At 44.6% G+C, this 26,561-nt stretch overlaps 1 protein-coding gene across 1 annotated transcript in view; it reads left to right on the top strand.

Annotated features, from left to right (window-relative positions):
• The window catches only part of CHRNA3 (cholinergic receptor nicotinic alpha 3 subunit), a 29,988-nt gene extending 11,285 nt beyond the window's left edge, over positions 1-18,703 (top strand). The window contains exons 5-6 of the mRNA XM_032270684.1: positions 1,737-2,748; positions 18,564-18,703. Of these exons, the coding sequence (XP_032126575.1) occupies positions 1,737-2,748; positions 18,564-18,644 (1,093 nt within the window). The 3' untranslated portion in view covers positions 18,645-18,703. The remainder of the gene's footprint in view (positions 1-1,736; positions 2,749-18,563) is intronic.
• The last annotated feature ends 7,858 nt before the right edge of the window (positions 18,704-26,561 follow it).

Below are 26,561 nucleotides of genomic sequence, written 5' to 3'. Positions count from 1 at the left end.
CTAAAAATACAAAAAGTAGCTGGGTGTCATGGCACATGCCTGTGATTCCAGCTGCTCAGGAGGCCGAGGCAGGAGACTCGCTTGAACCCGGGAGGCAGAGGTTGTAGCGAGCTGAGATCACTGTACTACTGCACTTTAGCCTGGACAACAGAATGAGACCCCATCTCAAAAAAGAAAAAGAAAGAAAGAAAAATGTGTGTTTCTATGTGAATATAAAGTCAGAGTACACATAGTGAAAAGGAAGGGAGAAGAAACATGGGTGGAAAATGGGGACAGATAGTGACACTGGAAGTGAAGAAACCTATTATGGTGCATTTGAAAGACTCGAAGCAAAAACCATGATTACTGTAAAACAGTGCTGGGAAGAACGGCAGGGAGGGGTGGGCAGTACGAGGAGTGGTCCAGTCAGGATCCAGAGAGAGGGTTTAGAAATCATAAACCCATCTGAAGAGGTTCGGTTTATGGGAGTGGGCTCCCACGGGTGGTCTGTGCTGCCCCTTCCACCTCCACAGTCTCATTTCACACGTATTTTAGGTGCCCAGTGTAGACTGAATGAGGAGAGGTCCAAAGCTCAGGGATCCTGGGTGGCAAATAGTCCCAAAGGTCGCTTCCGCACCAGTCTCCAGGAGGATAACCTTCATCCCATTTCTTTAACTAAAGGGGGAAAGGCCAGGCGCGGTGGCTCACACCTGTAATCCTAGCACTTTAGGAGGCCGAGGTGAGCAGATCACAAGGTCAGGTGTTCGAGACCAGCCTGGTCAACATGATGAAACCCGGTCTGTACTAAAAATACAAAACTTAGCCAGGCATGGTGGCGGGTGCCTGTAATCCCAGCTACTTGGGAGGCTGAGACAGGAGAACTGCTTGAAATTGGAAGGCAGAGGTTGCAGTGAGCTGAGATAGCGCCCCTGCGCTCCAGCCTGGGCAATGAGCGAAACTCTGCCTCTAAATAAATAAATAGATAAAAATAAAAAATAAAGGGGGAAAAACCCTCTTTGGGGGTTTGGGAGTCTCTGTTTACGTATCAGTTTGGGAGCTGTGTTGTGGGATGAACTGTTGGCATGCCCTGGGGGCTGATCAATGTCTCAGATTGTTGTTGGGGATGGAGCCTGGGCCTCAGTATCCCCACTGGTAAATGGGCCCGGGAATCAGGTGACGGTTTATGGCAATTTCAGCTCTCATCCTCCGCTGCCTTCCAAATCATTACCGTGAGAAGCTGGACGAGATGACCACTGCATGACCAAGTGTTGATGGCCCTGTGTCACGGTGCCCCTGCTTGTCATGCCCAAGTGTTGATGGCCCTGTGTCACGGTGACCCTCCTTGTCATGACCAAGTGTTGATGGCCCTGTGTCACAGTGCCCCTCCTTGTCATGACAAGTGTTGATGGCCCTGTGTCACGGTGCCCCTGCTTGTCATGCCCAAGTGTTGATGGTCCTGTGTCACGGTGCCCCTCCTTGTCATGACAAGTGTTGATGGCCCTGTGTCACAGTGCCCCTCCTTGTCATGCCCAAGTGTTGATGGCCCTGTGTCACGGTGCCCCTGCTTGTCATGCCCAAGTGTTGATGGTCCTGTGTCACGGTGCCCCTCCTTGTCATGCCCAAGTGTTGATGGTCCTGTGTCACAGTGCCCCTCCTTGTCATGCCCAAGTGTTGATGGCCCTGTGTCACGGTGCCCCTGCTTGTCATGCCCAAGTGTTGATGGCCCTGTGTCACGGTGCCCCTCCTTGTCTTTGCAGCGCCGTTGGGGATTTCCAGGTGGACGACAAGACCAAAGCCTTACTCAAGTACACTGGGGAGGTGACGTGGATACCTCCGGCCATCTTCAAGAGCTCCTGCAAAATTGATGTGACCTACTTCCCGTTTGATTACCAAAACTGCACCATGAAGTTCGGTTCCTGGTCTTACGACAAGGCGAAAATCGATCTGGTCCTGATCGGCTCCTCCATGAACCTCAAGGACTACTGGGAGAGCGGCGAGTGGGCCATCATCAAAGCCCCGGGCTACAAGCACGACATCAAGTACAACTGCTGCGAGGAGATCTACCCCGACATCACGTACTCGCTGTACATCCGGCGGCTGCCGCTGTTCTACACCATCAACCTCATCATCCCCTGCCTGCTCATCTCCTTCCTCACGGTGCTCGTCTTCTACCTGCCCTCCGACTGCGGCGAGAAGGTGACCCTGTGCATTTCCGTCCTCCTCTCCCTGACGGTGTTTCTCCTGGTCATCACTGAGACCATCCCCTCCACCTCGCTAGTCATCCCCCTGATCGGAGAGTACCTCCTATTCACCATGATCTTCGTCACCTTGTCCATCGTCATCACCGTCTTCGTGCTCAACGTGCACTACAGAACCCCGACGACACACACGATGCCCTCCTGGGTGAAGACCGTGTTCTTGAACCTGCTCCCCAGGGTCATGTTCATGACCAGGCCAAGCAGCAACGAGGGCAGCGCTCAGAAGCCGAGGCCCCTGTACGGCGCCGAGCTCTCAAATCTGAATTGCTTCAGCCGTGCAGAGGGCAAAGGCTGCAAGGACGGCTGCCCCTGCCAGGACGGGGTGTGCAGCTACTGCCGCCACCGCAGAATCAAAATCTCCAATTTCAGTGCCAACCTCACGAGAAGCTCCAGTTCTGAATCGGTGGATGCTGTGCTCTCGCTCTCTGCTTTGTCACCAGAAATCAAAGAAGCCATCCAAAGTGTCAAGTATATTGCTGAAAATATGAAGGCACAAGACAAAGCCAAAGAGGTAAGGATGTGGCTATCATGATGTTGGCCATTCATTCATCATTCAGCAGACATTCATGGGTTCTTCGTGGGGCAAGGCTTAGGGTAGGGGTTAAGAAATTAGACTCCAGGGTCAGTGGCCTGTGGTAAGACCCGTTACATGTCCTTGGGTAAGTTGCCTTAACTCTCTGAGCCTGTTTTCTCATCTGTAAAATGGGACAATAAAGCTCGCAGTATGTGGTACCCTGAAACGGGCTGCACCATGAAAACACCTGATGCCAGGAGAGCAGATTAGAGGCTGGGAAGGGGCATGGGGCCAGATGACCTCCAGTGAGTATTGGTTAACTGAGGTTAGAGTTTTATTTTTACTTTATTTTAATTAATTTATTTATTTATTTATTGAGACACAGTCTCATTCTGTTGTCAGGCTAGAGTGCAGTGGTGCAATCTCAACTCGCTGCAACCTCTGCCTGCTGGGTTCAAGTGATTCTCCTGCTTCAGCCTCCTGAGTAGCTGGGACTGCAGGCATGAGCCCCGTGCCCAGCTAATTTTTCTATTTTTAGTAGTGAAGGAGTTTCACCATGTTGGCCAGGATGGTCTCGATCTCTGACCTTGTGATCCACCCGCTTCGGCCTCCCAAAGTGCTGGGATTACAGGTGTGAGCCACCACGCCTGGCCAATTTTTATTTATTTATTTTTGAGGCAGGGTCCTGCTCTGTTGCCCAGGCTGGAGTGCAGTGGCACAGTCTTGGCTCACTGCAGCCTCTGCCTCCGGGATCAAGCGATTCTCCCACCTCAGTTTCCCAAGTAGCTTGACCTGCAGGTGCCCCACCACCATGCCCTAATTTTTTACATTTTTTTGTAGCAATGGGGTTTTGCTATGTTGCCCATGCTGGTCTTAGACTCCTCGACTCAAACAGTCTGCTCACCTTAGTCTCCCAAAAGGCTGGGATTACAGGCGTGAGCTGGCCTTTATTTTTACTTTCTAATTACACATATGTTCTCGTTGAGGAAGAATTTACATGGAGTAAAGTGCACACCTCTTCAGTGAACATCTCAATGAAATTTTACATCATGTGTACACCCATGTAACCATGATCCAGGTAAAGATATAGAACACTCCCAGTGCCCCAGAAAGCTCCCCAGCAAACATGCCAGTCAGTATCTTCCTCCCTGCTTCATGCCCGCCATCCTGGCTTGGGCTCAGTGGCTCACAACTATAATCCCAGCACTTTAGGAGGCTGAGGCAGGTGGATGGCTTGAGATCCTGAGTTCGAGACCAGCCTGGGAAATATGGTGAAACCCCATCTCTAACAGAAATACAAAAATTAGCCAGGCATGGTGGCATGTGCCTGTAGTCCCAGCTACTCAGGAGGCTGAGATGGGAGGCTCACTGGAGCCCAGGAAGTCGAGGTTACAATGAGCCATGATCATGCCACTGCACTTTAGCCTGGGTGACAGAGTGAGGTCCTTTCTTAAGTTAATAATTAATTTTAAAAAGAACCAGTATCCTGACTTCTTTGATATTGATTAGTTTTACCTAGTCTTTTTTTTTTTAGAGGGAGTCTTGCTCTGTCACCCAGGCCAGAGAGTGGTACAATTTCTGCTTACTGCAACCTCTGCCTCCCAGGTTCAAGCGATTCTCCTGCCTCAGACTCCCGAGTAGTTAGGATTACAAGCATGTGTGACCACACCCAGCTATTTTTAGTAGAGATGGGGTTTTGCCATGTTGGCCAGGCTGGTCTTGAACTTCTGTCCTCAGGTGATCCGCCCATCTAGGCCTCTCAAAGTGCTGGGATTACAGGTGTGAGCCACTGCGCCTGGCCAGTTTTACCTATTCTTGAGCTTCATATAAATGGAATCACATACTATATAAATTCTGATGTGTCTGACTCCGTTCATTAAACATAATATCTTGAAGTTTATTTTGTTTCTGTTTCTTTGTTATTAGTGTGTAATACTCCACAATATGACTGTAATACTATCTTCTGTTTATTTGTTTTACATTTTTTGGACATTTAGTTATTTCTAACTTGAGGCTATTATGAATAAAACTGCTACAAACATTTATGACTTTTGGTGAATGTACGTGCTCATTTCCCCTGGGTCTATACCTAGGAGTGGAATTGCTGGATCATTGGCCTCAGCCTCCCAAGTAGCTGGGACGACAGGCGCGTGCCACCACACCCAGCTACATCTTGTATTTTTAGTAGAGAGGGGGTTTCACCATGTTGGCCAAGATGGTCTTGATCTCTTGACCTTGTGATCCACCTGCCTTGGCCTCCCAAAGTGCTGGGATTACAGGTGTGAGCCACCGCGCCCAACCTTATTATTATTTTTTTTTTAGATGGAGTTTCACTCTTGTTGCCCAGGCTGGAGTGCAGTGGTGTGATCTCGGCTCACCGCAACCTCTGCCTTCCGGGTTCCAGCGATTCTCCTGCCTTAGCCTCCAATTACAGGCATGTGCCACCACACCTGGCCAATTTTGTATTTTTTAATAGAGACAGGGTTTGACTATGTTGGTCAGGCTGGTCTCAAACTCCTGAACTCAGTTGATCCATGCGCTTCGGCCTCCCAAAGTGCTGGGATTACAGGCATGAGCCATCGTGCCCGTTTATTTGACTGAACTTACTTCTGTTTTCTCCATAAATCTTGTGCTTGAACTTAAGAATGGGGAACTTATGTCAAATACTAAGAATAGGAAAGATTTACACTAAATAATGTCATGTGCCTGGTTATTCCATGACTATACACCAAGGTTACCAGGATCACACTCAACGACTTTATGAGAAGCTCTGCTTTAAAATTAAGTGTCTCTGCCTTAAGTTGTTTATCAGCAAGGAGCTAATTACCAGATAACTTTATCTCTTGACCCACTGTAGGTAATTAATATTGATAAGGTATGTCCATTTCATTGTAATGAAGCCTCTTTTCTTCAGCTGTGGCGGGCATACCACAGTGGCTGGGACAGGAGGGAGACAGCCACAGCCGCCCCTACCCCCTCACCCCTACTCATCAGAGCAACTGCGAGCACGTCTTGTGACCGTAATGGTGCAAAACCTCCAGCTAATCCCAGTAATTTAGCCGAAGAGTCAGGCATTTCTTTAAATTCAGTTGAAGTGGTTGTTGGACATCATAAGCAATTACAAGTAAATGATCAGTGAAAATCTATTTATCTAATACTGGTAATTTTGCCAACATTCTCTATCCTTTACCCGCTTTAAAAATAATTTCTTAGGCCGGGCGCGGTGGCTCACGCCTGTAATCCCAGCACTTTGGGAGGCCGAGGCGGGTGGATCACGAGGTCAAGAGATCGAGACCATCCTGGTCAACATGGTGAAACCCCGTCTCTACTAAAAATACAAAAAAAATTAGCTGGGCATGGTGGCGTGTGCCTGTAATCCCAGCTACTCAGGAGGCTGAGGCAGGAGAATTGCCTGAACCTAGGAGGCGGAGGTTGCGGTGAGCCGAGATCATGCCATTGCACTCCAGCCTGGGTAACAAGAGCAAAACGCCGTCTCAAAAAAAAATAATAATAATAATAATAATAATTTCTTTACTAAAGGTTGAGATCTAAGTACCCACACTCTAGCCTCCTTTGTCAGGCTATTAGAAATTACTTTTATTCTAAAAATTATTTATTAGATACCATACAAGGAGTTAGAGTTTCAGAAGGGCCTAAGGCACAGAAACAGACATATAAAAAACTTACAATTAAAAGAGAGGTCACAAACTTAAATACAAGGCAGGTAGATTGGTGAAATGGCCTGAATGCAGCGATAGGGAGTGGTGGGGTCTGTGGCAAACTGACGGCACATGGTCTGTCTCAAGGGGCAGCTACTGCTCACCTCTGGTCATGTTTCCACATGGGCATGTGAGCCCATTATTGCTGGATCTTGCAGTTTCTTTTTCAGAGAAGGCAGAAATCTGGCCATCAAGCCACCAGATTGTCTATGAGAAAGCAGCAAGTGTTAGGAGTCAAGGTGCCAACTCAGGGCTCCCAGGGGAAAGTCGAGCTGCCGGAAGGATTCCCTCTTTCCGTGAGTGACTGACACTGCTGTTTACACAAAGCGTTTCAGAGATATGTTAATTTCCTGCATCTCTGGCTCCAGCTTGGCTGGTTTTAACAGTCCCTGGCTCTGAGGAGCCTAGACTGAAGCCTAGGCTGTTTTCCCAGAGCATCTCCTGAGGGCGCTGGGAGCCTGTGAATGACCATCCCTGGACACACTCACTGGCTCCTAAGGTTGGGAAAGTGTTCAGCCTTCCCTGGCTGTTCTTTTTTAAAAAAAAAATTGTTCACACCAAGAAGCAGCTTCTTCCCTGCTTCTCGAATCTCCGCCTGGTTCAGCCCGCCTGCCTCCACTCCAGCCTCCACCATGTCCATCAGGGTGACCCAGAAGTCCAAAGGGTGTCCACTTCTGGCCCCCGGGCCTTCGGCAGCTGCTCATACACAAGTGGGCCTGGTGCCCGCATCAGCTCCTCCAGCTTCTCCCGAGTGGGCAGCAGCAGCTTCCAGGGTGGCCTAGGTGGGGGCTGTGGCGGGGCCAGCGACATGGGCATGGACGGCATCACCGCCGTCAGAGTTAACCAGAGCCTGCTGAGGCCCCTTAACCTGGAGGTGGACCCCAGCATCCAGGCTGTGCACACCCAGGAGAAGGAGCAGATCAAGACCCTCAACAACAAGTTTGCCTCCTTCATTGACAAGGTGCAGTTCCTGGAGCAGCGGAACGAGGTGCTGGAGACCAAGTGGAGCCTCCCGCCGCAGCAGAAGACGGCTCAGAGCAACGCGGACAACACGTTAGAGAGCCACATCAGCAACCTTCGCGGCAGCTGGAGACTCTGGGCCAGGGGAAGCTGAGGCTGGAGGCAGAGCTTGGCAACAGGCAGGTGCGGGTGGGGAGCTTCAAGAATAAGTAGGAAGATGAGGTCGATAAGTGAACGGAGATGGAGAATGAATTTGCCCTCATCGAGAAGGATGCGGATGGAGCTTCCATAAATAAGGGAGAGCTGCAGTCTCCTGGAAGGGCTGCCTGACGATACTGACTTCCTCAGGCAGCTGTGTGACGAGGGGACCCGGGAGCTGCAGTCCCGATCTCAGTCATGTCTGTGGTGCTGTCCACGGACAACAGCCACTCCCTGGACATGGACAGCGTCATCGCTGAGCTCAAGGCGGCACAAAGACATCACCAACCTCAGCCGGGCAGAGGCTGAGAGCCTGCACTGGATCAAGTATGAGGAGCTGCAGACACTGGCTGGGAAGCACGAGATGACGCGCCGCGTGCAAAGACTGAGATCTCCGAGAGGAACCAGGACATCAGCAGCTCCAGGCTGAGACTGAGGGTCTCAAAGGCCAGAGGGCTTCCCTGAAGCCGCCATCAAGGATGCTGAGCAGTGCGGGGAGCTGGCCATTAAGGATGCCAACGCCGAGCTGTCCGAGCTGGAGGCCGCCCTGCAGCAGGTGAAGAAGTACCTGGCACAGCAGCTGCCTGAGCACCAGGAGCTGATGGATGTCAAGCTGGCCCTGGACATCTAGCTCACCACCTACAACCATAATTTACCTACTAAAGGTTTTGAAGGCCCTTGGTCTTATTTAACCTAAATGTCTAAGTTATAGTCAGCGGTAACGGAGAGATGGGTAAGAGGAGGATGGAAGAAATAAGTGGGGAAGGAGTAGCTGCTCCTGACGTCCTGCCAAGTGAACAGCCACAGCCCCTCCCAGCCCACTCGTCCTGTGACTGCCCCAGAGCCTGGGAGGGGGGCCACTGCGCAGGGGAGCACAGGGAACCAGAGGTGCACCTGAGGCTCTGCCGCAGCCCTCAGCCCACATCGTTCACATTGGCATCCCCATAGGCTCACGCTTGGTCTTATTAGTCAGGGGTGTCATTAGCAATAGTACTCTACGTTCAGAGTTAGGACTAGGACTGGGTTCCCAAATTAGAAAACTAGTTAGGGAGCTGGCTTGTGGTCGCACAGAAGCACTCTCTGTTGACAGCCGTGTTGATGGCTGATCTGTACTCGGTGACTGGCACACTGTAGGAGTCGCTGTCTAGGTCTTAGAAGTGGGCACTCATCCCGGCCAGGGTCCTTTGTTTTTTTTTAATTTTTTTGAGACAGAGTCTCGGTGTGTCGTCCAGGCTGGAGTGTAGTGGCATGATCTCCATTCACTGCCATCTCCACCTCCTGGGCTCAAGCGATTCTCCTGCCTCAGCCTCCTGAGTAGCTGGGACCACAGGCACACACCACCACGCCCAGGTAATGTTTGTATTTGTAGTAGAGACATGTTTTCACCATGTTGGCCAGGCTGGTCTCAAACTCCTGACCTCAGGTGATCCGCCCACCTCAGGCTCCCAAAGTGCTGGGATTACGGGCATGAGCCACCACGCCGTGATATTTTGAGCTCATAATTCTGAGGCTGTTCTACTTTTTTTTTCTTGTCTGGTTGGGAGATAAAGATATAGGTATAGATATGATTTAATTCATTCCAATTGGAGTCTGGCCCTTGATCAATTGTTTATTAATTTACATGTGTTATAATTACTGTTTTAACAGGGTTACAGTTATGTCCATTTCCCGTTTACTCCTTTTTTATATCGAACAGATAATGTGCGGCACATGTTTTATATTTATTCTCTTGTAGCTATTTCTGATTTAAACCCAACTCCCAGTTCCCTTGATCAGTGTCTTATATGTGTCAATATATCCTACACCCATCCACTGTATCTTACACCCATCCACTCTCCTTCCCCTCTTACCTTTCCAAAGACTTACCGCCTTTGGCCACTCTGGTTATTCCAAGAGCTGCAGTTCAGGATTTTTATGAATGTACTTATTCATGTTGGCCATTCTTTTTTTAAGTCTACAGTGAACTTTACCAAGTTTACTGATCCTTCACATATATCTTATGGTGTCCCCCGAATTTCTCTTCTTTTTTTAGGAATAAGTTTTCTTTGAAACAGAGCCTTGCTCTGTCACCCATGCTGGAGCGCGGTGGTGCAATCACGGCTCGCTACAGCCCCAGCTTCCTGGGCTCAAGTGATCCTCCCACCTCAGCCTTCCACGCAGCTGGACTGCAGGTGGGCTCCACCATGCCTGGCTAATTTTTAAATTTTTTTGTAGAGACAGAATCTACATTGCTCAGGCTGTTCTTGAACTCCTGTGATCAAGTGATCCTCCTGCCTCAGACTTCCAAAGTGCTGGGATTACAGGTGTGAGCCACCACTCCCAGCCAATTCCCTTCTTACAGGCATGCCTTCTCAAGAGTCTTTAAGGGTAAACCTTGTGGGGCCTGGAGGCTAAAACATTTATTATGGCTTCACTTTAAAGAGGGAGTTTAGCTGGCTACAAAAACTCTTCAACTAAGGTTAGACACTTCAGCTAGGGTTGAAATTCTCTTCCTTAAATACTTAAATATTGCTCCACGGTCTTTTCACCTGTCACTTTTGAAAGTTTTAAGTTGGTTGGGAATGGTGGCTCATGCCTGTACAGTAATCCCAGCATTTTGGGAGGCCAAGGCAGGCGGATCACCTGAGGTCAAGAATCTGAGACCAGCCTGGCCAACATAGCGAAACCTCGTCTCCACTAAAAATACAAAATTTAGCTGGGCGTGCTGGCAAGGGCCTGTAATCGCAGCTACTTGGGAGGCTGAGACAGGAGAATCACTTGAACCCAGGAGTTGGAGGTTGCAGTGAGCCAAGATGGTACCATTGCACTCCAGCCTGGGCAACAAGAGCAAGACTCCATCTCAAAAAAAAAAGTTTTAAGTGAGTCTGAGTGTTGGTCCTTTTTGAATAATGGATTCTGCCTCGGAGCTATTCGAATTTTCTATTTGCAGAGAATGTGTCTGGGTAGGGTCTCTCCCAATCTGCGTGGCACTGGTATGAGCCGTGTCATTCTGAAGTTGCCGTCTTTAATTCTGAGAGGTTCCAGCTTCCGATTTCTGTAAAGAGTCCTTCCCACCCCTTCCTTTTCCCTTTCCCTGACCTCTTGCTGCACTGACCTGGACACATCGGCGTCTCTTGTATTGTACATTTCCCATCTCCTCATTACTTTTCACCTCTCCCAGGAGAGTTCCACAGTTTCTCCTCCCACCTCTCTGCTGCTTTCACTCCTGCCAGTTACCCCATCTCCTGAGTTCCGGATCGTAACTTCTCTATTTTTCACACCTGTTATTTCCACTCAGTTCTTCTGTAAAACTGAGTGTTCCTTAGTTTCCAATAGTCTCTGATATCTTATGTTTATTTTAAATCTATGAATTTTATTTCACATGATTGAGTTGGTATATTTGGGGCCTGTCAACTCACTTTTTCCTGGGGTGTAAGCCACCCTTTCTGAATTGTGTTTGGCGAGGGGCTGAAATCCAGGCTTGCAGATGCTGAGGGTCTACACCGCCACAAACTCAGCTAGATCATCCTTCAGGGGTGCTGCCTTCCCTCCAGACGACCTTGTCCCTCACGGAATGTCTCATCACCTCCCTGGCTTTGATCTCCTCCAAGTCCCTGCTATTGGACTGAAGCTGTTTGGTCCTTGATGTGTGGAACTTCAGTCCTAGCTGAAGTTTTGTATCCAGCTACTGTCTCTTTGAAGTGAGGCTATGGCCAGGCACAGTGGCTCACACCTGTAATCCCAGCACTTTGCCAGGCCAAAGCAGGAGGATTGCATGAGGCCAGGAGTTCAAGACCAGCCTGGCCAACATAGTGAGACCTCATCTCTTAAAATAATAATAATAATAAATTAAAATAAAAGTGAGGGGCTGGGCACGGTGGCTCATGCCTGTAATCTCAGCACTTTGGGAGGCTAAGGTGGGTAGATCGCTTGAGCCCCAGAGTTCAAGGCCAGCCTGGGCAACATGGCAAAACCCCATCTCTACCAAAATAAATAAATAAAATAAAAGTGAGGCTGCAATAAAATTTTTAGCCTTTTTAAAAAAATTTTTGACAGGGTCTTGCTCTGCCACCCACATTGGAGTGCAGTGGAGCTATCATAGCTCACTGTAGCCTCTAAATCCTGGGCTCAAGCAATCCTCCAACCTCAGCCTCCCAAATAGCTGGGACTACAGGTGTGTGTCACTGCACCCGGCTAATTTTTTTTTTCTTGATTTGAAGAGACAGTGTCTCACTGTGTTGCCCAGGCTGGTCTTAAACTCCTGGACTCAAACAGTTTTCCTGCCTTGGCCTCCCAAAGTGCTAGGATTAAAGGTGTGATCCACCACACCTGGCCTTTTTAGCCTTTAGAAGAACATTTATCCATAAACATTCTTAAGAAGGCATGCCAAAGGCCGGGTACGGTGGCTCATGCCTGTAATCCCAGCACTTTGGGAGGCCGAGGCAGGCGGAGCACAAGGTCAAGAGATCGAGACCATCCTGGCCAACATGGTGAAACCCGGTCTCTACTAAAAATACAAAAAAAATTAGCCGGGCTTGGTAGTGCGCGCCTGTAATCCCAGCTACTCAAGAGGCTGGGGCGGAAGAATGGCTTGAACCAGGAGGCGGAGGTCTCTGAGCAGAGGTTGTGACATTGCACTGCATTCTGATGACAGAGCAAGACTCCATCTCAAAAAAAAAAAAAAAAAAAAAAAAAAAAAAAAAAAAAATGCATGCCAATAAGAAGAGAAATAAATCAGGGGGCTACAAGGGGGAGGAGGAAAGCCTTGGGCTCCACCAGTCAATGGGCAACTCAGTTCTCTGCTTTTCCCTTCAGCCAGGCTCTGCTGGGCTTGCGAGGGACCCCCTGAACCTGCATCTCTGGGCTGGGAGTGGCAGACTAAAGAGGCAAAGTGGCAGGGGAACAAAGATCTCTCCCTAGTCGTCCCCTCTACCAAGCCCCTCCCCCTGCTCAGGGCTGCCACCCCCAGCCCAGGTAATATTGTCCTGGGTACACCTTCCTGGTTTCTGGGTCTTTAAAGTAGTCTTCTCTTGCTTCTGTGCCAGCTCCCAGTTTGGGCTAGTTCGCCATTTGGCCTAACATTCATCTATTTGTGGCTCATCAGAAAATGCACAAAGCTTTAAAGACTTTAGAAGTTAGATATAAGCCAGGCACAGTGGCTTATGCCTGTAATCCAACGCTTTGGGAGGCCAAGGCAGGAGGATCACTTGAGCCCAGGAGTTCAAAACCTTCCTGGGCCACTAAGGGAAACCCTGTCTCTACAAATAATTAAAAAATCAGGCCAGGCGCGGTGATTCAAATCTGTAACCCTAGCACTTTGGGAGGCTGAGGTGGGTGGATCACCTGAGGTTGGGAGTTCAAGAGCAGCCTGGCTAACATGATGAAACCCCATCTCTACTAAAAATACAATAAATTAGCCAGGGGGTGGTGGCATGCGCCTGTAATCCCAGCTACTTGGGAGGCTGAGGCACGAGACTCACTTTAACCTGGGAGGCAGAGGTTACAGTGAGCCAAGATTTTGCCACTGCACTGCAGCCTAGGTGACAGAGTGAGACTTCGTCACAAAAAAAAAAAAGAAGTTTAGTGGCATGCACCAGTAGTTCCAGATACTCAGGGAGCTGAGTGGGGAAAATTACTTGAGCCCAGAAAGTCGAGGCTGCAGTAAGCCATGATCGCACCCCTGCACTCCAGCCTAGGCAACAAAGTGAGACCCCTTCTCAAAAAAAAAAAAATTGAATATAAAATTTCTGTCCAGCCAGCTATTTTTGCAGCATGATTTATATTCATGTGTAAGACCCAAGTCTCATCTTTCCTCATGAGGCCTGAGTAAGAGTCATTTATAAATCAACATCAGTATCACTAGCCTCTATTCATTAAGGACTCTGTTCAGACACAACCTGCTGAGGGAGGTACTGTTCTTATCCCCATTTTACAGATGAGGAAATTGAGGCTAAGAGCAGTCACGGAATTGACCGAGATTCTCACAGCTTGAAAGGAACAGAGCTAGGATTCTAATCAGTTTGCCTCCAAGTCTCTGCTTTTCCACCCCTCTGCCTCCTAGAGCCTTAGGAGGTGGCCAGTAGGGGTGGGTAAGAATCTTACATCCCAAGGTGTATTGAAGCACACAGAAACCAGTCTTAGGAATTCAAATAACGTACCTTATGGCAAATATGGCATCATAATTCTAATTTTACCCATGACGATAGTGTTACCAAGAGGACACATTTACTGAAGCTCACAATGGCAACATAGAATCTTCCTCTCCCAGCCCCATTTCAGTATACTTAAATTAATAAATTACATGCCGCCTCTTTTTTCTGTGATTATTGCTTCAAAATCAGCTGATTCATGGGTTCTCTCCTTCTCAATTCAATTATGGCTTCTTTGCTTTCTGAATTGTCTAGGAGTATAATTACCATACAATTTTCCTTCCTATTTCAAGCCTAAATTGAAGCTGTATTATATACAATTGGTATTGCTTTTCCTCCTACATTTTACATTATTATCAGCAATTATTTCTGACATTCAGCCTGCTCTCTAACTGCACAGCATTCCATTATACTTTGGCCTTACAAGTAAAAATGACTTCTGAGCAAGTGGGCATCATGGAGAGGGAGTGGGGAAGGAAAGAGTGATGGCGATGGACTTGCCCTGATGTGCTTACCTCATTTTTGGAACAGATATTGTAAGGAAATTTATGTTGTTGTTTTTGAGGCAGGGTCTCGCTCTGTTGCCCAGGCTGGAGTGCAGTGGCGTGATCTCGGCTCACTGTAACCTCTGCCTCCTGGGTTCGAGAATTTCTCATTCTCGAACTTCAGCCTCCCAGGTAGCTAGCATTACAGGCATGCACCACCACTCCTGGCCAATTTTTGTATTTTTAGTAGAGATGAGGTTTCACCATGTTGGCCAGGCTGGTCTCAAACTCCTGACCTCAGGTGATCTCAGAATCCCAAAGTGCTGGGATTACAGGCATAAGCCACTGCGGCCAGCCGGAAATTTATGTCTACAGCTGGACAAGTAGTACTTTGAAACAATGGTCGATTATGTTGGACTATATTAGCCATTCTAACCAAGGGGCAGAATCCTTCCACAGGAGCCTAAGTAACTAGTTTCACTAACTTTATAAAACTGGAATTCAATTTAGAAAAACTAGGTTATGCGTACATTAGGAAACTTCTGATTTGAAACAGATCTAACAAGACAAATCTTTATACCTCTTTCTCTCCTGCATAAAGAGAAACTTGAGAACGGCAGATTTCCTCAGACTATATCAATTAGGGGAAAAAAAAGGTTTATTGCATATTAGAGACAAAATGGCTTCTACTACTGCAACAGATATATTAAATCTTCAGTACTGAAAATGTATTCATTTTACCTTTCCCTCCACGTTTTTTCTCTCATCACTTTGTTTTGTTTTGCAGATTCAAGATGATTGGAAGTATGTCGCCATGGTGATTGATCGCATTTTTCTGTGGGTTTTCACCCTGGTGTGCATTCTAGGGACAGCCGGGCTGTTTCTGCAACCCCTGATGGCCAGGGAAGACGCATAAGCACTAAGCTGTGTGCCTGCCTGGGAGACTTCCTCGCGTCCAGCCTGGAGGAGGCTGCTTCTTAGTAGGAATGTACTTTCTGTTTTCATGCTACCAGCTTTATTTATGGCATTTCAAGATTTACTTATTTTCCAGTTGTCTTGGTTTTTGTCAAAAAAAGAATCATGCAGAAAAAATGTCAAGAGTATTTATTATGGATAAATGAACATTTAGCCTTCTTAGTATGGTAACGAGATGTCAAAATGTGATTCTTCTACGTGATAAGTAGTATGCTGTGCTGTGGAACATACATATAAAAATGTTTCCTTTCTTTTTTTAGTTGTTGAGACATAACTGGATAGAAAAATGCTGTTCAGAAATATGAAAAGTCATTCAGTTCAGTATCACTACAGATCTCCCAGTGATTTTTCTTAGCTCATAATCTCTTTGAAGTTTTATACTAATTCAGCAATCCCCCACTGTTACCCATTTCTTACAATGCATTTCTCATTCTTTACTGCGTCTAAAGGCTGTGCTTCCATTTCAGAGAGCTTCAGCTATTTCTCTTGCACAATTCTAAATTATACAATGAGAAGTCATGCCTAGTTATTCATTATTAATAAATTGTCTCAGTACACCATAAACAGGGTGGCTTATAAACAACAGAAATTTATTTCTCAGTTTGGGAGGTTGGGAGGTCCAAAGTCAAGGCATCAGCAAATTTGGTGTCTGGTGAGGGTCCTCTTCCCCAGAGGGTGCCTTCTGGCTGTGTCCTCACATGACCGAAGGGACTAGCTAGCTCTGTGGGGTCTATTTTATAAGGGCACTAACCTCATTCATGAGGGCAGAGCCCCCATGGCCTAATCACCTCTCCAAGGCCCCACCTTCTATCTAAGATAATCACACCGGATTAGGTTTCAACATATGAATTTGGGGAGGACACATTCAGACCATAGCATGAACCTTTAGAACAGGAGTTCTCAGCCTTAGCACTATGGACATTTTGGGCTGGATAAGTACGTGTTGGAACAAAGTGGGGGTATCCTAGCAGTACCATGGCCTCTACCCACTAGATGCCAATAACATATCCTGCTTCTTCACCAGTTATGATAACCAAGAATGTTTCCATTGTTAAATGGAGGCATTTTTGCCCCTGGTTGAGAAACATTGCTTTAAACAAATTATTAAGAAAGAGTATCACATACTACACTTCTGAATCTTAACATGATCATTATCACTGACACAGATGATGATTCACAGAGACTGTTTGAATCTTGTTTCACTAGTTATGTTTTTCCTATGCAAAAATAAAATGGACAGAATTGCAGCCCACTGTGACTCATGTTTCAATAAGTCAAAAGGAAGATGTCAATAAAATTTATTTATGTAGGCCGGGTGCGGTGGCTCATGCCTGTAATCCCAGTACTTTGGGAGACCGAGGCAGGCAGATCACAGGGTCAGGAGTTCGAGACTAGCCTGACCAATATGGTGAAACCCCGTCTCTACTAAAAATACAAAAAAAAAAAAAAAATTAACTGGGCATGGTGGCGTGCGCCTGTAATCCCAGCTACTCTGGAGGCTGAGGCAGGAGAACTGCTTGAACCAGAAGGTGGAGGTTGCAATGAGCCGAGATCGTGCCACTGCACTCCAGGCTGGGCGACAAAGTGAGACTTTGTCTCAAAAAAAATTTATTTATGTATAAAAATCTGAAGTAACAGCAATGGGAATGTAAGAAGGGTCAGGGAGTATACAAGGTAAGGTAGCTAGCAATTTAAATTCATCACACCAGGCTTTCACTCATTAAATGGCATTAAACACCTGCCTACAATAAAATGCAAATTAGACAAGGTCTCCTCTGCCTTCCAAAGAGCGTTGGCTTGAACTTAGATAGGTTACTTACTACAAATAAATAAGGCGTTTGTTATCTCAACAGTGAACAGTTCTAAATTGAATGCAAGGTTTCTGTCCGTTTTCTACCTGGTCACGCCTGAAGTGGTGGCATTTAGAGGTGAAATATAACCGTTGTATCTGTGTTACATTATACTGAGTCATGCTGTACTAGTAATAGGCTATTGATTACATCTAAAGGCCCTTGCAACTCTAAGATTCTATTATTGTAAGTGTTAGAATGAAGGAGAGAAAATTGAAATATTACAGGTCTATAACAGTGTGCTTATACCAAATTAGAATACCATCTTTAATCTTGGAAGATTATTTTCTCACAGAATGCTTTAGACCTGAATATGTTTTTTTATTTATTTTATTTTTTGAGATGGCGTTTCACTCTTGTTGCCCAGGCTGGAGTACAATGGTGCAATCTCAGCTCTCTGCAACCTCCACCTCCTAAGCTCCAGCTATTCTCCTGCCTCAGTCTCCTGAGTAGCTGGGACTACAGGCACCCAATACCACACCTGGCTAATTTTTTGTATTTTTAGTAGAAATGGGGTTTCACCATGTTGGCCAGGCTAGTCTCGAACGCCTAACCTCGGGTGATCCACCTGCCTCTGCTTTCCAAAGTGCTGGGATTAGAGGTGTGAGCCATTGTGCCCAGCCCTAAATATGTTCTTCTAAATGGGTTCATGTAATCGTAGTGCACTGACTGTTCTAAGATCATGGATAAAGAGATACTACCACAGTTTACATGGAAGATGGTTCTATTAATCATGGGAAATGTAGACAAAAGGATTTAAATTAATGTTAAGGACATGCTACTGGGTGTCCACAGGAGTTGTCTAATGTATGACTTTACAGTGGAAGGTAAGCTACAAAAATAGTTAACACAATAATTATTCAGTGTAAGCATCTAAAGAATACAGTAAGCCTTAAGGGAGTTCCCAGTTCCTGTTTTTCATTTATTTTAAAAATGTTAGTTATGGAAAAGCAGCATCACATTAAGTAATTATTATATCAAGTAGTCAGCTTTTTAAATATAGCAGTATAATATTAAAGATTAGCTGTTACTCAGTGAGTACAGGGAAGTGTATGTACCTTTACCAAATGCAGAAATGTTTTAAAATCAGTCTTCAAATACAACTGGAATTTTCCAGCACAGTCAAAGGATGAGCTTTACTGTTTATTATAAATTAGTATTCTTTGCCAGGATACAAATACTAGATTTTTCACTAGTACAGTTTGGATAATATTTTGCTGCTATTTTTAGAAGATCAAATGTTATCTCATCAGTTATTCATTCATACAGGCAACTGTTCTAATGGATCATCTATTAACACATATTGAGGTTAGCAACTATTAATCTGTTAAAGCTTGCACCAAATTTAACACATAACTTACATTTTCATAATTTTGTAGATGCCATAAGATATATGTGTGATAACTAAATGTATGCCTCAGTCCCTTGGGAGGCTTCACTTATTTGCATTTCCAATATGAACTGGTATTATTATATTTGCCCATTTATAAATTACAGGAGCAAAAAGCCCAAGAGATCCAACAATTGAAACGAAAAGAAAAGTCCACAGAAACATCCGATCAAGAACCTGGGCTATGAATTTCCAATCTTCAACAACCTGTTATGAAAAAAATAAAAACACATTAAACAATTGTAAACTGTGTACATATTTTAAGATACAACAAACACACTGATTCAGACGCCAAACAGTCTCTGCCCCCCGTTACTGCCTCTAACTGGGAAGTGACCCTACACTCAGTTCAGGGACAGACACTAGCCTGATGGTCTATTACAGATATAAGCTTTAAAAGAGACTACAAAATATGTTCACATCAACTTGTAATCCATTACAAGTGGTCTAGTTTGATAGATTTTAAAATAAAAATTAAAATAGACTACTTGGATATTTTACAATAAACTAAAAAAAATTATTCTTACTATACAGTTATTCTTGCTACTTATTCTTGCCCAATAGTGTTTACTTATTTTAATACTTTGAGAGACTCTACCCTGGGGTTAATTTCATGCCAAATTAAAAGTTCATTCAGAGACCAGGTGCGGTGGCTCACGCCTGTAATCACAGCACTTTGGGAGGCAGAGGCGGGTGGATCACTTGAGGTCAGGAGTTCAAAACCAGCCTGTCTAACATGGCGAAACCCCGTCCCTACTTAAAATACAAAAAATTAGCCGGGTATGGTGGCGGGTGCCTGTGATCCCAGCCACTCGGGAGGCTGAGGCAGAAGAATCACTTGAACCTGGGAAGTGGAGGTTGTGGTTAGCCAAGATCATGCCACTGCACTCCAGCCTGGGCAACAAGAGCAAAACTCCATCTCAAAAAAAAAAAGAAGGAAAGAAAAAAAAAGTTCGTTCAGAATAATGCACATTAGAAAGCTGCTCATCTTCCCCACATATGCACTTTATTATTTTTGGATTTCCTCGAGACAACTTCAGTCTATTTTCACGAGCACAGACCGGTCTTCCCTGGAGCCAGCTTTAGTAGGGAGCTGGTTCAGCCGGTCAGAGCCACCACAAGGAAAGACCAGGCTGAGCCCGGCCACTGAGCAGCAGCGGCCCCCCTTTCTTCAGGGCCATTTCTTTGACCAGGGGTGAGCTTCTGTGAAGGATGGTGTCCTCTATAGGAACTGTGCTTCAAGGGTAGGATAATTTAGAATTTAGGGCATTGTAAACACTCTATTACTTCTCTGCTTCCAAGTTTTCCTCTGAAAATAAAACCCACCTCCCTGGTCCTAGTAGTATGAGCCATGACCCTTTTGCACGATACTTTGCAGACATTTATTAAATTCCATCTCAGTTTAAACCATTATCTAACAAATATATGTACTTTTAAAAACTTAATTGATAGCTCCAAACCTTATAAACTAATTTAATCATGCTACCACCAAATAGATACTTTACAAATCCAGAGCATTAAAAGTTTTTATGATGGGTGCACCAAAGTCTCAGCAGTCACCATGAAAAGAACTTATGCATGTGAATAAATACCACGTTTTCCAAAAACCTACTGAAATAAATAGTATAATAAGGAAGGAATGTCTTATTGAAATTAAATCATTCAAATATGAGCAAAAATAAAAAGTTTTAAAAAATATATACATCAGATGCCCCTTTTGGGGGACAGGCTGTTTTTTTGCCAAATTCATTCTATCTCCTCATACCTCATGGAAAATTTTCCATTTAAAATAGCTTTACAAATTATAATTAACATAATTTTAATGTACATTCAATCATGGAAATATTACTATAGTCACAGGTTTAAAATAATACACCAGAGAAAGAAAGCAGTGACAAGACTGAAATCTTACACATTTTAAAAGAAAATGCAGGCCAATATGATCGCCTTAGTAAAATTGTATTCATGTTCAATTCTTGCATTTTAAATATTAACCTTAAATAAGGAGACAGTTATTTTTCTACAAAAAAATTTTAAACAGATGTTTTAGGCAAATTAAGCACAGTAAACACTACTACTAAGCTTCATTTGATTCCTCTGATATATAATACATAACACACAATAACACCTTCTCTTAATTTCCCTAACATTTCTTTTATAAATGAACAAAAAGATTCATTTTAGAAAAATGTATTGGCTATATTTATAAGTCTCACATTAGGCTCACTCTTTAAAAGAACTTTTTTTTTCTTTTTTATTTTTATTTTTATTTTTTTTGAGATGGAGCCTCACTCTGTCACCCAGGCTGGAGTGCAGTGGTGCAATCCTGGTTCACTGCAACCTCCACCTCCCGGGTTCAAGTGATTCTACTGCCTCAGCCTCCTGAGAATCTGGGACTACAGGTATGTGCCACCATGCCCAGGTAATTTTTTTGTATTTTCAGTAGAGACAGGGTTTTACCACATTGGTTAGGTTGGTCTCGAACTCCTGACCTCAAATGATCTGCCCTCCTTGGCCTCCCAACATGCTAGAATTACAGGTGTGAAGCCACTGTGCCCGCCCTAAAAGAACTTTTGATAACTGCATTAACTATTATAACCTTGTTCTGCCTACAGATTATCACAATTTAGAAACAAAGTTACTGAAGACAAAATTAAAACAGTTCACCCACTGCCCTCACCCCCCAAAATTAAAACAATTCATCATGTCAGAGCCAAGAAATATGGCAGGATTATTATTCCTTAGAATATGTAACACTAAATTTTCTTTGGAGTCATCCAAGATGCTGATGAGGGAAGTGGAGAAGTGAGATTTGTGTAGATGCCCCATTTTACAGGTGTTTTAGTTGAAACAAACCTTAGTACGGCTCTTTTATAGAAAATTCTGTCAACAGGTCTGGCCCTCCATCTATGCTTAGTCTCACTTAAGGGTCATGCTTTTTACTCTGCCAAAAGTAATGAAAGTAACTTCTGAACTTAGAATGGAAGTAGATCTGCATTTGCAAATACACGTCACAGACCTGACGGACATCATTTTCCTTCATAATGTGTCTTGTAATGTAGCGAATAGAATCGAGCGCAGCTTCCATTGTGTTTCTAGAAGATTCTGGTCCACTCCTGCTCTCAGTTTGCTCCTTCTGAGTGAAGTACCTATCCGCATGACTTCTCATGCAAAGCAGTTTGGGAAGCTTGTGAAGAAATATCTTGCGCACCCAAGGTGCCATGGCATTATGTGTTGAGGAAGAACGATGATGAATGTTGATAGCGAAGACGGTTACCATAATTGACAGTGTCACAAAAATCATGGTAAATACCAGATACTCTCCAATCAGAGGTATGACTTTTGAAGATGAGGGTATGATCTCTTCAATAACCAGCAGGAAGACGGTCAAAGAGACAAGAACTGATGTGCAGAGACAAATCTTTTCACCTTCATTTGAAGGAAGATAGAAGACAAGTACAGTTAAAAATGAGAGCCCGATACAGGGTATTATAAGAAACAAGGTATAAAAGAGAGGCAGGCGCTTGATTACAAATGAGTAAGTGACATGCGGATACCAGCAACAGCTGTCGGTTCTGTTTCCTTTGCTCCCCGTTGCGCTCACTATCTCCCATTCTCCATTATCAAAAAAATCTCTCTTGTCTACATCTTGGTCCTCTAGAATTATATCAACCTGCGATCCATCATAAGTCCAAGAACCAAATTTCATGGAACAGTTCTGTAGATCAAAGGGGAAAAACGTGACATCGATGGTACAGGAACTTTTGTAGTTTGCTGGTGGAGTCCAGGTGACAGTGCCATTGTATCTGATGACTGTTTTCGTACTGGTCCCTTCAAAACGTCCATCTGCGCTAAAATACACACATATACAATAATAACGCACGATGAATTGTATTAATAGAAGCCTAATATAAAATCAGGCCTATCACTGATTGCATGAAATAATTTTTAAGTCACTATACTTCAGATAAGATACACCTGCTACACATAGGGGACCCTCCTCTAGGAATATCTTCCTTAAATGTCTAACTCTACTAGAACTGAACCCCATCTTCTGCAAATACTCCAGGACTGACAAATCTCTATTTCACAGAAGCCTGAGATTCTACTGGTTGAAAGGACCTCACCTTACAAAATAGACTCAGGCTATTTACACAATGGGCACCCATACAGCCAAAACCTGATTCCACATTCCTAGACTTGTTGCACAGTGCTCTTTCTTCCTTCATCACAAATACTGGCCACTTTTTCCTTCGATAGAAAAAGACCATCAACACCAAGCTGGGCATGGCCCTGAAAAGCAGCTTTGCCTCTCAAGCTCTCCCACCAAGTGCATTCATATACCGGAGAAGTCTAGCAGGAAAGCACACCTCCAACATAAGATTTCTTTAAAATATTGTTCTTCGTCTTCAAATTCATGTGGCTTTTGCACACCGTTCTGTGATATACCCATGTTTAATACAAAAATGTGTTCAATTACTGGAAATAAAACAATGCTCCAAGAAGCTGCATCGTGTGTCCTTACAAGCTTTGTTCATTTCTTAAGAAGCATGGAGGTAAAGGGTGTCAAAAGATTAAAGATATTTTTGCATAGCAGTTGCTCTGTCCTCATGCCAAACACCTTCTTTCAAATCAAACAAAATGCTTTAAGATTAGCACAAATTCCTAGCTTTGCCCAGGAGTGGTCTTAGGAAAAAAAAAAAAAAATGGTACTCAGAACTATCCTCTCCCTAAGTTTAAAAAAAAAAAAAAAATCCTCAAAACACACCTAGGTAGGATGCCTCTGAATTAATAATTAACCCAGGATCCCTCATTATGGGAAACAATACAGCATTTAAACACAATTAGAAGGATGCATATTTGACATGAAATATGACCTCAGTGATGTAAAAAAAACATACCCAAACAATCCAGAGTCCACCAAATATGTAGTCTAGCAAATCAAAGGGTAAATGGAGCCATCAGTCCCCCTGGTGTGACCCCCTACGCTGCCCGCATGCGAGCTCTGTGATCTTGGGCAAGAACCACCACTGTAAACCTCTGTTTCCTCATCTGTAAACATGTCATCACACCCAGCACATGCGGTCATGTCATTTGATTTTTACACCTCAACAATTTTCAAAAGGGAGAAAAATTCTTAGTGCCTAATAGTAGTATACATGTTTTCTTTCAAAAATATAAAACTATATTTAGAATATAACTTACTTATCAAACAAAACGATGTCAGGTGTCCAGACAGAGTCTGAAGGGACACGTATAACTTTAATTCCACCATAGTCCTCAGGGTTCCATCTTAATTTTACATCTACCCATTCCTTTAAAACAAAGAAATCTGCCTCAATTTCAATAAAAGTAATAATCAGAAGTAGTGAATGCTACACTTTTTTGTCACATCAGAAATTGTGGATGTGAGATCATCTCTACCTCTAATAGAGAACACTGACCTCCCTGTCTTTCTTCTTATGGACACCAGATCTCCCTGTCCTCTCTGGTGGTGGTTCTCACCATGGTCCCTGTGAGACACAGGCAAGAACCAGAGCCAGATGTGTTCACGGCGCTGCTCAGCACCTCTTCTCCCACCAACTGACTATATCCAGGCCTTGAAGTCACAGGCACTTCACATCTAGGTTCAAGGGAACCATTCTTTTTTCCAGAGGTATTGGCACCCAATTTGGCTGTTCTGGTCCATGCAAAAGGGAGTTGGATTTATTGCACATTCTGCATATTTCAACACCTTGCCCTGCCTCCATGCAGTTACAATTCTGTGATCAACTTAGGAGCTGTACCCTGAGAAAAGCCTGTATGCCTTTCAGGAGTTTGGGGTTACAGACGATAAAGGAAAAACAAAAGAAAGTGCTCAACAGCAGTTAGGACATATGTATGGTGGCCCAGAAAAGAACAGAAGTCCTTTATATAAAAAGGACTGTCTACATGAAAATAATTCATTTCATTCTTGCCCATTTCCCCCTCAGACTCAGAATCCTTGCAGTGGCCTGTAGGCAGCTGCTACTCCACCAGCCTCTTCTTGCCCATCGAATCCCATCTCCTACACCTGCCCTCCCCAGTGGCTCTCTCACCGCTAGCCACACTGGCCTCCCTGCAACTGCTTAAACACACTGGGCGCACAGCAGCCTCGGAACCTGTGCACTTGCAGGTCCTGCTGCTGGAACGCTCCTCCCCAGATACACACATGGCTTGCTTCCTCTCCTCCAAGCCTTTGTTCAGACACTGTCTTCTCCATGCTGCTTTCTCTGACCGCCGTCTTTATACGTACAGCCCCCCAATACTCCCTAGCTTCTTTCCCAGTGTGTTTTCCCCCAAGCTTATCAGCTTCTACGGTAATATACAACTTATTTTTCCCCCAATAGGATGAAGTTCCATGTGGGCAGGTGATGTGGTTTGGCTTGTCCCCACCCCAATCTCATCTTGAATTGTAGCCTCCATAATCCCCACATGTTGTAGGAGAGACCCAGTGAGAGGCAATTGTATCATGAGGGCGGGTTTTCCCTGTGCTGTTCTTGTGATAGTAAGTCCCACGAGATCTGATGGTTTCAGAAAGGGCACTTCCCTTGCACACACTCTCTTGCCTGGCGCCGTGTAAGACATGCCTTTGCTCCTCCTTTGCCTTCCACCATCATTGTGAGGCCTCCCCAGCCACACTGAACTGTGAGTCCATTAAAACTCTTTCCTTTATAAATTTCCCAGCCCTTATGGCAGTATAAGAACAGACAAATATAACACAGTTTTTTGTCTGTTTTGTTCACTGCTGTTTCCCCAGTGCCCATAACAGTGAATGGCACATAGTAGGCACTCCAAAAGATATCGGCTGAATAAATACAAGAACTCCATCCACCCTCATCTTTCTGTATCCTGCCAGTCCACCAAGGCCACATATTCACGTATTCATTCATATTCACAAATATCCATATTCTTGCATTTCTGCTGCGAGACCTATAACAAAAATAGGTATCCCAGTCACTAATTGGGTGCCTGTTTGAATTTTATACATACCTGTTTCAACCAGACATTTGTTGTCATTAACTGATTTTTCTCATCCTTTAAAAAAATAACAATTTAAATAAGGTCGATTATTTCAATTACAGAAACAATTCTTTAAATAATAAATTTCACATTGTTATATAAACACTCTTCACATAGTATCCACATTTGGTTCATCAGTCTGGTTCTCTAGAAAGCTAGGATCTTTCTTCCAGCCTAATTTCACATTATTCCTTTCAACTCACTCTATTTCAGATAAACTACACCAAAACATACCTTTGGCATTTTTACATTTAACATTCATCAACTCAACTACTATACTTCCTCAAATTTAAGATCCAGTCTAAGATATAAGCACTGTGTTATTTTATGTGCATAGCACTAAGAGGAGGAAAAAGGCTGTCAACAAATTGCAAGCTGCCATGAATTTAACACACATCATGATTTCAGAGGTGTTAAAATGCAGAAAAGTGTGCTTCTTAGAATCAGTGAGATACAGTATTTCTGTACATTCTGTACATTCCTGAGGGACATCTCTTACAGTCATTTGCCTCTGCTGAGGCAAGAATCTGAATCTCCTTGTAGATCTACTATATAGAAACAATACTGGGGGCTGGTTGCAGTGGCTCACGCCTGCAATCCCAGCACTTTGGGAGGCCAAGGAGGGACGGATCACTTGAGGGCAGGAGTTTGAGACCAACAGGGCCAACACGATGAAACCCCATCTCCACTGAAAACAAATACAAAAAATTAGCCAGGTGTGGTGGCACATGCCTGCAATCCCAGCTATTCAGGAGGCTGAGGCACAAGAACTGTTTGAACCCAGGAGTCCAAGTTTGCAGTGAGCCAAGATCATGCCACGGCACTCCAGCCTGGGCAGCACAGCGAGACTCCATCTCGAGAAAAAAAAAAGAAAAAGAAAAAATATTGAGGTCACAGCCTTGCATGCCAATTTCATAAATCTTTTGGCGCTACTTTTTTTTGTAGAGAACTAGAGGTCCTTGGTACCTCTCACTTATACATCTCTGCTCTCATGTCTTTGCTATCCTGGTCCTTTACCAAATATTCAAGGTCTAATTAAAGAATGCTTCTTCCATTAAATTTTA

The sequence above is a fragment of the Sapajus apella genome, unplaced genomic scaffold (assembly GCF_009761245.1).
Source record: "Sapajus apella isolate SASKATOON/1434 unplaced genomic scaffold, GSC_monkey_1.0 scaffold214, whole genome shotgun sequence".
NCBI classification, from domain to species: Eukaryota; Metazoa; Chordata; class Mammalia; order Primates; family Cebidae; genus Sapajus; species Sapajus apella.
Note: the sequence above shows the minus strand (reverse complement) of the source record. Positions and strands in the feature narration are given on the sequence as shown.